General features: G+C 39.9%; 1 protein-coding gene across 1 annotated transcript in view; it reads right to left on the bottom strand.

Moving 5' to 3' along the window:
* LOC136882897 (facilitated trehalose transporter Tret1) overlaps nucleotides 1-12436 on the bottom strand; it is a 107994-nt gene that overhangs the window by 16794 nt on the left and 78764 nt on the right. Inside the window, exon 3 of the mRNA XM_068226821.1 lies at nucleotides 4709-4844. Coding sequence (XP_068082922.1) covers nucleotides 4709-4844 — 136 coding nt within the window. The remainder of the gene's footprint in view (nucleotides 1-4708; nucleotides 4845-12436) is intronic.

The raw sequence follows: 12436 nt of genomic DNA, 5'->3' as shown, positions 1-12436 counted from the left end.
CCTCTCGCATGCTAAGCGAGTGCTCTACCATCTGAGCTACGTCCCCGGTATGTTTCTGTATTAGATCTCTTCCTATACAATATATGGAATGTGTTCCGAACTCAAGCATTGAATGGAGACGCCAGGAATCGATCTCAGTACCTCTCGCATGCTAAGCGAGCGCTGTACCAACAGGTGAGGCCGCCTGGGCGAGGTACTTATCCTATACCCCAGTTATATCCCCAACCAAATATCTGACGCTCCAGAATACCGCCCTGGAGGCGGTAGAGGTGGGATCCCTCGCTGAGTCCGAGGGAAGAACCAATCCTGGAGGGTAAACGGATTCGGAAAGGAAGAAATAATAATAATAATAATAATAATAATAATAATAATAATAATAATAATAATAATAATAATAATCTTGATACTGTAATTATCAGAGTGGATTTCCTACTCCACCACTGTCCGCATTTCAGTCACAACAGGCTTGTAGCGAGCTGTCCACCTGCAGAAGCGAGGCCGTGCTTTGTTTACATCGAGACACCATTCCTGTGCATGCGTGTACAACCCCTCAAAACTGTTGTGTGTCTGTTCCAGCGCAACTCAAACAAAGGAATCTCGAGCGGTGACACAGTGGTGTGAGCTCCAAGTTAAACAAGTGTGCCTCTCTACCCGCGTCCATCGCCGGTGTCGTATCTCTTAGCCCAGAGTTCTACAGGGTCGGTGGATCGGAGAGGGTTTAGCAGGCATTGCCCGAGTGACAGATGTCTGGTCTCGAGAGAGAAGAACATTACAGACGACGTCTTAAAGGTCTTTAAACACAAGTGCAATCGCGACTCACTATTTACACATTTTTGCGCAAGCATATTCCCGGAAAGGACCTGTATCTGCTACAGTTTGAAGTACAACGTAGCTGTTAAGACTGCGGTAGTGTGGAATGTATTGCTTGTGAGTAAAAGTTACCTAAATCACGATCTTGCAAGGTAGTCTCCGTAAGAAAAGTACAACGAACAACATCTCATCAGATGAAGGTCAGTTTCCACACATGTTTCCCTTTCTAGGCAGGGCGAGCCCGTTAATGCGCTCCACAAAAAGAGTAGATGATAATAATTTATTTATTTTATTTTATATTCTATGGCCTACATTGGACCACTCTGTCAATTATACAGACACAAATCAAATCCTAAACAGTTTAAAAATGAATTTTGTTTGGAGCTTCCAACTTGTATATTCTTTAGGTTGACCTTGTACCATTCCCTTATTATAATTTCTAATGAACCTTAAACCTGTTTTAATCAAACATGGTTCAGAAACCTCTCCTCTAAACTTTACTTTTGATGTGGTATTAGTTAAAGTAAATTCTATCAGTTTAATTAATTTAGGATGGAGTCTAAAATTCCGTAAAATTTTTAACCTTGAAGGTCAATGTATACAACCATATGCCTTCTTAAAGTCAACAAATGTTATTACTATAGATTTCTTTTGTTTTCTGTATTATGCCATTATTAATGTTAGAATGATGATCCGTTCAGCACAACTTCTGCAGGGTCTAAAGCCTCCTTGGTATTCCGCTAACTCTTTAATCCTTCCTTATAAGAATTTTGGAAAAATCTTGTATGTGCAGTCTAAGATAGACAATCCTCCATAATTATCCGGATTACTCTTATCTTATCCAATGTTCTGGAAATAATAATAATAATAATAATAATAATAATAATAATAATAATAATAATAATAATAATAATAATAATAATAATAATAATAATAATAATACCGTGATGTGTTGCTTAACATACTTCCACAAATGGGAGTCGATGAGAAATTGCTCGCGATAATAAGGGCAACGCTAACTAATACCAAATACAAAGTAAAATTACAAGGATGTCTCTCTGAACACTTTTGAGATCAAGACAGGCGTTCGACAGGGAGATGGGCTGTCACTTCTTTTGTTCAACTGCATACTTGAGAAGGTAATACAGGAGTGGCGAAAGACGTTAAAAGAAAGAGATCTTTACAAACCGTTAAGGATTGGGACAAAGAAAAGTGGAGTGGAAATAGATTGCTTACCGTTCGCTGATGGCAGAAAATTTCGAAAGTGCAGCGGAACAGATAAAAATATTGAAGGAAGTAGCAGAACAAATAGGTTTACAACATTCCTTCCAAAAGACAGAAGTAATGTCGAACTTCAAAGATGATACGACATAACTAATCACGAAATATCGAATGATAAACCGTGCTAATAAACTTAAATACCTTGGGGAATGGATCCAGCAAAATGGACTTGACAAAAGGCCATAGCAGCAAGAATCAAGAAAATGGAAGACACTTTCCAAACCACCCGCAACCTATACAGCAAACAGTGCTTTTCACTACAACACTGTCATCAAACGGATATCGCAGTATGCATCTGAATGCCTAATCCTGTCCGAGAAATGTTTGCTTGAGGATTTGGAGGGGAAAGAAAGAAAGATCCTACACATCATACTTGGTCCAAACTAAAAAAAAAAGGCATCTACATTAGAAAATCCAGACAAGATGTATACTCTAAGATAGAGAAGATCTCGGACACAATGTGTAGAGGCGGAGTTCGCTTCTACGGTCATATACGACGGATCGTAGACTCTCGGTGGACGAAACGTATCTTCAGTATATTTGACTCAAAACCAAAAACGGCAATGCCATGGTACCTTAATGTCAAGAAAAATCTTCAAGAACTGGGCATACAAGCAGAAGATGCATTACACCGAAATCTTTTCAGAGCAGACTTACCGGGACGAAAAACAGGCAACTGGTGCTAAATCGACAGAAGAACGTCGTGCTAAACACAGTGAGCGAATGAAGACGATGTGGATCAAGCGAAAAATGGCCAAATGCCAGAACGTAAAGTGAGGCTCATCGTGGTACGCGTGTCACAAGTAGGCTATTCTGCGTCAATTTGGAAGAGGATCGATCCTTCCAAGTATGAAGATTGTACCGGGCGGTACACCTCCACGCCGCTAATTCAAATTTTGCGCCAGTTGAAGCTCCCCTACTGGAGGAAGTCTGAACTTTATTTAAGGTGTTAATTTTCAAGTTTCTCAGAAGATGTCACTACTTGGAAATTTTGTAGTTTCCGAACTGGGTCGTTTTCGACGTATTTTTGTTTTTCCGGTAGTAAGAAGTGTGAACTTTCTCTTCTAGAGGACACTACTGAAGAACTACAATGGTGCACCCTAGTGCGAAGTGAAAGAACTGTTTTTTTGGAGAAAGTTTTATTTCAAAAGTTTGTTTCTTGTTAAATTTCTTTCTGTTATTGTTTAAGTTGGCTGTATAACCCTTTCTTTCCCCTTGTTTTGAATTTAGCCAATCCCGAATCTCCGTAATTAATTTATAACCAATCAGGTGTATCTTCTCCAAAGGGGATATGTTGCTTAACCCTAGCCAATAAAGTTTTTGTGGGAGGGTGTTCTCATTCCTCAAACGCCTCGAACTTTCCGCGGGAGTATATAAACTGCTGATTTTAGGGTCTCCGCGCCACTTCAGTACCATCTTTCAGTGTGTAAAGTACATAGCAGGGGGCGGGAAGCGCCTCTTTCTTCGGGCAGCAGTTCAACAACAAGGTAATGGCCGTTTAAGAACTTCTTTTCTTGCTAGCTCAGCAGTTTAACTCTCGGGGCGGGTCCGAAGCGTTTCCACCATGTAAGTTTTCCCTAAAATGTAACGACTCTTAGCATCTATTCTCTTTTAAAGTTACATATTGGGATAGAGAGTGCTTAACCCTCTCGAGCTCCCACTCATATTGTTTTGAGGTGAACTTATTTCTCACAACCGATTCTTCCTTAATGTAATGTAAATTGTTCTTTTCTAAAGTCACCTCTGTAGTATGGGATTAGCCCTTGCATTAGCGGCCTAGAGCCAGATTAGGTTTTAAACAAAATGTATTAGGAGTGCAGATCGCCTCCTCTCAAATTGTTATTTTAGAGGTCATGTAATTAACCTTTTTCTCACTTAATAGGCCTCAGTAGGTTGGGTATTTTACCCCTGTGTCTATGTCCTTAGAGGACAACTTGAGGGTGGAGTTTGGTGTGGCCTTTGATAGGCTTAAAGTTGAGAGCGAGTGGCTCTTTCTCGAAAATTGAGTGTTGTATGCCTCGAGGAGGCTTTTCTGTGTAATTTAGAGCAAGTGCTCCTGGGCATGAATGGAGTTTTCTGCCCCTCTGTTAAATCTTATTTTGGGGTAAAGTTGGGCTAGTTGCCCAAGAATTGTGAGTTCGGGGCTCGAAGCCCAAATCCTGTAAATACTGTAATTGTACTTTGTTGCCTTGCTACTCTGTACCTGCCATTCGTGTGATTTCTGAATTTTGGAAAGAAAATATAACCTTGTTAAATTTTAAATTAACTTTAATTTCGTAGCCTGAGACCTGTTCACCCCCGCACCTTCTTTCACCTCTACCTACCACAAAAACTTGGTAACAAAGATATTCACAAAAGAACAACAGCAAAGAGCGTGAAATTGAAAGACTCCCTACACCGTCGGGGTCAGAACAGGTCGGATAGGAAAGAGAACCTCTGGAGTTAGCACAAGTCACTTCTCCAGAGCTTAGGTCTCTTGCGGTATAACGTGCGGCCCCCTTCAAGAGCGAGGGGGGAATACTCTGTGAAAGGCAATGAAATGGCAAACATAATATCGCCGGGTTGGCAAGAAAACATAAATTGACCAAGAGTGGTCGGACTGTGATTGTGTACGTACCCAGCCAGGAGGCTTGGTCGTCATCCAGGGAGAGCTGCTCCGCTACATTGTGTAGCGCCGGTATGACGATGGTGGGGAATGCGATGGTCATTCCCAGCTCCAACAGAATGAGGTTCTTAGCCGTGCTAGCCAGTACCTGGAACACACAGAACACGCTTATCAGCGAGGAATGTTATCACAATCAATGATTCATTCATTTGGCGAGGTACCACAGTACTCTGCGTCACTTCATTACGGTAAACATATTCACAAACTGTGTGCTGTTAGTATACACTTGTTCTACTAAATCATACGAGACATCAATCAATCAATCAATCAATCAATCAATCAATCAATCAATCAATCAATCAATCAATCAATCAATACTGATCTGCATTTAGGGCATCGCCCAGGTGGCGGATTCCCTATATGTTGTTTCCCTTAGCCATTTCTTAAATGATTGCAAAGAAATTGGAAATTTATTGAACATTTCCCTTGGTAAGTTATTCCAATCCCAACCCCCCCTTCCTATAAACGAATATTTGCCCCAATTTGTCCTCTTGAATTCCAACTTTATCTTCATATTGTGTTCTTTCCTACTTTTAAAGACACCACCCAAACTTATTCGTCTACTAACGTCATCGCACGCTATCTCTGCACCAACCGCTCGGAGCATATCACTTAGTAGAGCAGCTCGTCTCCTTTCTCCCAGTTCATCCCAGCCCAAACATTGCAACATTTTTGTAACGCTACTCTTTTGTCGGAAATCACTCAGAACAAATCGAGCTGTTTTTCTTTGGATTTTTCCCAGTTCTTGAATCAAGTAATCCTGGTGAGGGTCCCATACACTGCAACCATACTGTAGTTGGGGTCTTACCAGAGACTTAAAAGTCCTCTCCTTTACATCCTTATTGCAACCCCTAAACACCCTCATAACCATGTGCAGAGATCTGCATCCTTTATTTACAATCCCATTTATTTGATTACCCCAATGAAGATCTTTCGTTATATTAACACCCAGATACTTACAATGAACCCCAAAAGGACCTTTCACCCCATCAACGCAGTAATTTATACTCAGAGGACTTTTCCTATTTGTGAAACTAACTTATATGTACCAGTGCAGGCCATCTGAGCAGAGATCCCTATCTCCTACCCACCCATTAGGATCTAGAAATATCACTCCCAGTTTCCCTCATACCCACTCCATAGTCTCACTTAAATCCCCAATCACCTTCCAGTCAGTATCCCTCCTACACAGTATTCCACTGATAACAATCTCCGCTTTCTTAAACTTCACCCGTGCTGCATTTATAAGGTCCCACACATCCACAACTATGTTGGTACTTATACCTGCTTGTCTTACGTTGTTAGTACCAACGTGAAACACTACCACCTTCTCCTTTCCCTCCTCCTTCTCTTCTACTTTCCTCAACATCTGCATTGACCTAATTCCTGGATAACACTCTACCCTGGTACCCTTTCCTCCACACACTTGTCCGAAATGTCTAACGATGGAATCCCCAATGACCAGAGCCTCAACCCTACCCACCTCATTTGAGCCCCTCCCCTCCTGGTCAGTCCTATCTCTCCTAACAGCTGCAGAAGCTACTTCCTTCTCCCTTTTCTCCTTCCCATTACCCTGTTCCACCTGTCTTTTCCTTTCCACTACTCCACATTTCCCTTTCCGACCTCTTCCCATTTTCCTACTTCCACACTTCTCGGCTACAGTTCCCTGTTCCTCATCTTCCCTCGGTTGTTCTACCTGCAGTGACTCGTACCGATTTCTCACCGACACCTGTCCTGAATTCTGATCCTGAATGGAGTCCTTAGCCTGCAATCTCCTTCCCCTTAAAACATTAGACCACCTGTCTTCTACAATTCCCCCATTTCCTTCCCATCCCCCTATTACACCTACTGTATCCTGTACATTGTTTGAGGGAGGCCTACTTTCCTTCCTGTCCTCTGAGAGAATCCTAATTATCTTCCTCAAGCTCTCCAACTCCTCCCTCATACTCCTTAATGCCTGGCCACACCCACAGTTCCTACACTCGCACTCCTTAGCCATTCTTTGCTAAATAATGAAAAGAAAGGGAAAAATAAGGTAACTTATTCTGTGCAAAATAAAAAGAAAAGGAAAGAAATATTGTCTAGGTTAGTTCACAAAGATCACACGACAATAATTTAATTAACATAGGGTACCACTACACTACAATACTACTTAATTGTACGATTTTTTATTCCTACAGCACGCTAACATGATGAAAATTGCTGTTAATTACTGGAAACAGAATAATACACAAGAATTACACAATTCGTAACTGCAGTTAAGTCTACCCTAATTACAACAACAGAGTTCTAGTAAGAGAGTTACCACAAAAACGGTACTACACAAATATTTCACACTAATAGAATAAACACACTAATTTCTAATAAGATACTATAATACACTACAATAATTTTAAACTACGTTCAGACTAAGTACAGATACTACACTACAGTACTCTACAATAACTCTAAACTACGTTCAGACGTATTCCAATTACAAAAGGCTATTACCAAGCAAAAACAGAAAATAAAATTACCATTAAATTTCGAAATTTGCAAAAATACTCAAAAGTATAGAATAGGCACTCTATTTTCTAATAAGTTACTATATTACACTACAGTAATGTTTAAAGTACGTTCAGACGTATCGTAGGTTATTACATAGCACAAATAGGAATGGATATTTCAATTAGGCCTAAATTAGATATTCGCAAGAACTACCGGTAGGTACTCGAAGATTACCAACAAATTTAAACACGTAGACAGATCAACATTAGTACTACGTTATACTACTAAACTGTAAAGAAATTAAGCCTGACGTTTGCACAAAAATACACACGAATATAACAGGCAAGAGACTATCTAATATACCTCAACTGAAATGTGGTTATGTGATTATTACAGATGGTGGATTACTATTATTTTCCCTACTCCGCGAGACAGAGAATTAAAGTGTCCTTAAATGCTGAAGAATATGAGTTTGTTTAAAAAAAATTCTCAAAAGTATTTCTGTCTAAACTACGCCAGGGACTTGAATTGCAATTATTGGAATGTAGGAACTTGATTATTAGCTAACCGCTCATAATTACTGAAATATCGAGGGTGTGAAATATAAATTACGGATACTTCAACTGCCTATTCAGAACCACAGAACACCACTGCAAGTGTTCGGAATACAAGAATCAGCAGATTTTTATTTATATTTCCTTGATACACTACACCCTTTGTTCACGACAGTAGCCAACAATGCAAATATTTGAATACGAAGAGCGACAATAATCAATAACAATTACGACTGTTAACTATTTCTCCAGTGAAATGCTGTCTATTCTGTTGAAATCCTTTCTTTAAAAAATTTACAACAGTATCGCGTTATTTAAAGAAGTTACTACCTTCGTGATAGGTGGGACCTTTGAACTGCTATTTGAAATACCCTGTCAAATGCCCGCACTAATAGATTATAACCGCAGCCGAAGTTACGACTCTTTTTAATATCCCGTCTTTGTAAGTATTTTATCAACAAACCTATTGATATTTTAATAATACTATTAACCCGCCATCGGTATCGTTGTTAGGTAGCCCCTAACAAAAACATTCCTTATTAAGAAAAGTTTTTTAGTTTAAGACTCAAATTTTTCAAACTCCAGGTATTCTCAAATGAGTTTATGAGTCACATGTTTTCCTTCGTTACGCGATGATTCACGCACACGTGTCACGTGGAGGAGTAGGGGAAGTGCGTTCTGTCTGGAGTGTTAGTCCGCGCCTCGCTACGATACCGGTCGCGTCACAGGCAGTGTTAGGCGCATTATAGCCTCGATACGTTTGGCGTCACAGTTTTTGCACATTCCGTGCTGGTGTAATGTTTTAGTAAACGGTATCACAGTGAAATTATAATGGCTATTAGGCCTAGTGAATCTCTTATTTTGAGCTGGATTGAAGAATCTTGCCCTGGAAATCGTAAAGCCACATCTGTTGAGACGTGCTTTAGTCGATGTTCTGTCAATTGGTCTCAGAAATTCCATCAAAAATATCTTTGGACAAGAACTTCCCGTCAGAAATGCGACACCAGCAGCCCCAGGTAAGTATTGCTAACAGTTCTCACTTCTACATTTTTACAAGTATCTAATTGAACACTTTGTAAAACTTGTTTATAATAATTACCAAACGCTATGGTGTTTACAGTATATATTTTCAGACGTTCCCGGGCGGAAACCAAGATGTGCCTTCTCCCAGTTCGAAAAAAACGATTTACGTCAGCTCGTTGAGATGCGTGCAAACGCTCAACGTGCAAAGAGCACACTGGACTAACAAAAGTAGTATGCAGTGAATGTTTTTCGCAAGAAGTTGAAAGAAATGAGTGAACAGGACACTGATACAAAATAATGAGGTTTACAAATCATGTTAACATTTGTTTTGTACTGTAATATGTATTTGTAATGCCAAGGATTTTTGTTAATTTTCATCATATTTAGTAATAGTTATGTAAATTTATATAAATATTTAACATAAAACCAGTCTGTTAAAACAATTATAATTACCTTCTAAAAGAACGAAAACAGTGTACGAGTCGAAATTGTAGTAGCAAGTATTTAGGTAATAAACAATTGTGGATATATACAAATATGTAAGTATATATACTAAATAACCAAATACTAGTATAATTTATTCAAACTGCCGAGAAGAGCTCGTATAAGAACTAAAATCATATACCAAGCCGATGTTAGGGAGCCCCTATACACGCTACCTCTCGCGTAAGTGCGGACAACGATACCGATGGCGGGTTAAAAAAGAAGAGAGATTTCTTCTTTCACGCAGTCCTAAATTACAGGTTGTAATCTAGCGAACGCCTACGTAACTACTCAGCGTGAAAACGGTAAATAAATACCACTAATCGCAGATTTCTACAAACAAACACTAAACACAATTATTTGTGGAGCTAAATGTATCACACACAAGCAAAATTTGGTAAATTTCTACAGCTATTAACTACTTCATCACTGAGATAACAGGTGGTGGTGGTGGTGGTGGTGATTATTGTTTTAAGAGGAAGTACAACTAGGCAACCATCCTCTATATAACACTAATCAGAGAGAAAAATGGAAGGGGTCCGACACTTCGAAAAATGAAGGTATCGGCCAAAGGAAGACAAGGGCCACGAAGGGCGTGAAAATGAATGACTCCCTAGCCCTCGCAAACCTAATAGCGTCGGGGTCGGAAAAGAACAAGAGTTGACCAAGAGAGGTCGGATAGGATAGATGAAAGTGAAGAGCCTGGCACAAGTAAGTGGAAGCAATGCCAGGACTCAGCTGAGGGCCCCGTGGACGCCAACCCACGCTCCAAAATTCAGAGCCCCTGGGGCCCCTTTTAGTCGCCTCTTACGACAGGCAGGGGATACCGTGGGTGTTATTCTACCGCACCCACCCACAGGGGGAACTGAGATAACACAGAGCTCTTGGAACAGCCAACCACTCGCTAGTGCATCCAACAATTGACTACAGCCAAGAGAGTTGGCGTTTCCTGCTCAGATTTATACGATGTTGTTGTTGTTGTTTGTCCAACCCTTGTCTCTTTTCTCTACGGGCTCAGGTATGTGGTGAGATGAATCTGTCGTGGCGAGTTTTTATGAGCAGATGCCCTTCCTGACGTCAACCTCAACAGAGGAGTTAATGAAATGATATATGATGGTAGGAAGGGAGAGGGTGAAACCCGGTGCCGGCACATAGCCTACTCCTGTCGAATAGCACTGAGGGGTTGAACCCTTGACTTACTATTCCATCGATGGTCGGCCACAGCTGCTGCAGTAGAGCAATATCGAACTCTTAAATCTTGGGGTCGTAGCGGGAATATTTCGGTCACGATCTTAACCAAACGATGGGGTTCAGAAGAGAGCCTAACTACTTTAAATGAGGAGCAAATATGTGCTTACTAACTTTTATTGAATCAATTAAATGCAAAAATTTAATTATATAAATCATTGATCAAGAAAAAATTAATTATTTAATGTTTCAAACGCAGTTACATTGCATGGCGTTAGTTTTATTAGTTACAATATCGAAGAATTTTCTTCGGAGAAAAGTTAGAAATATCACACATTAGTGGAGAGCGAAACGGAAAAATGAAAAGCTGAAAATCGGGCACCTATTAATCCAAACGATAACTGAGAATTAATCCACACGATCCGTGGAAAATCTGACTTTCAACAAGTAGAATTCCAGATTCACTCTTAACTAAGGTGATCAACCAGTCAAATAACCTGTCGGATGTGGGAACACCCGCCGAATGGACCGTTAATCGAACCAAATTGACTATCGGTTGCTTTGGATAGGTTGCGAAATACTACTGGAAAGCATGGTGTTCACTATAAGTTAACAGCAACATTCATAATTGAAAATAAAATTCCACCATGTATTGTCATCTCGTGACACCCTTAAGTTATAGAATAATCCCGATGCTGAAACGTGCATCACCCAAACAGCTGTTCAGAAGGAACCAACAACAACTAGACCCGAGAGGATTTTACGTTACGTCGTTCTGAAGGAACAAAACTGCGAAATGCAGTAAACACGTATTTATCATGCATTTAGAAGAAATGTCAAACACTGAAGTTAAATAAAAAGTGGTAAATCACTTAAAAATATTATTATAAAACCAACTTTCAGGTTATAAAAGGTTACGTTACGCTTAATAAAATTACAAGTCCACGTGGTAAAATAAAATCAAAAGTCTAGAAATTATTTCCTTTACAACAACGACTACCATTACAGATCCATCTATGTATTGTTTTTCCCAACAAACTAACTACAAAGGTATTGATCGACCACAACCAACTATTACAAAAATGAAAGAACGAAAAATTTAAAATAAAATATATTCCCGGCTGACGAATCGAACCCGTATTCGTAACTCAAGTCCCACATAAATAAACTAAGAGTCAACACGCACACTAGCAAAGCAGTCGGACAATTAAGTCCGTAACTAAAATAAAATAAAAGTTAAATAAACCCAAACGCGCGTGGCAAACCGCAGTAATATTTAATCACGGTTAGCTCAATACCCAATATTGGACAACCCTCACGTTCATGCCACTAATGGCATCGTTGAGCCATGTAAACACCTTCCTGCTAGTAAGGGCTGTGCCAAAACATGGCCTCAATATTACTTAGCTAACACCCTTCACATTGCATATACTACTGCAGACACTACCATCGCTCAAGTCACTTCGCAAAAACACCTAATCCAAGATTTGAGTATGTGCAGCCGACACCCTAAATCTATTGCCGGGCCTACATAACGTCTACACACCCTAACACTAACCTCTATGTACACACACCTTCCTAAACCTATCGTCGAGCGTAAACTGGGATGTCTTATCATCAGTATACTCTTAGGATAACATGTGTCGTCCTAAATCTATTTTCGAGCGGAAACTGCGTTTTCTACGCTTCCTCTAGCATATCAGGCGAAATCGTAACTTCAAACACACTCTTAGATATTTTAGCTGTAATCCTTGTCGAAACGATAGCACACAATAGAACTTTCCACAGAATGAACGCAAGTCGGGAAATGCAACAAAGTCCCTATCTTGTTAATAAAACGTGGCAAACAATCCACAACTCAAACACGATCACGACATGCGCAATGAAGTTTGGGAAAAATAATAATGACTTTCAGCACACATTTAACAATACGTGAATATCACCA

This window comes from Anabrus simplex, chromosome 1 (assembly GCF_040414725.1).
Source record: "Anabrus simplex isolate iqAnaSimp1 chromosome 1, ASM4041472v1, whole genome shotgun sequence".
In the NCBI taxonomy this organism is placed as follows: domain Eukaryota; kingdom Metazoa; phylum Arthropoda; class Insecta; order Orthoptera; family Tettigoniidae; genus Anabrus; species Anabrus simplex.
This window is presented reverse-complemented; position numbering and strand designations above follow the sequence as displayed.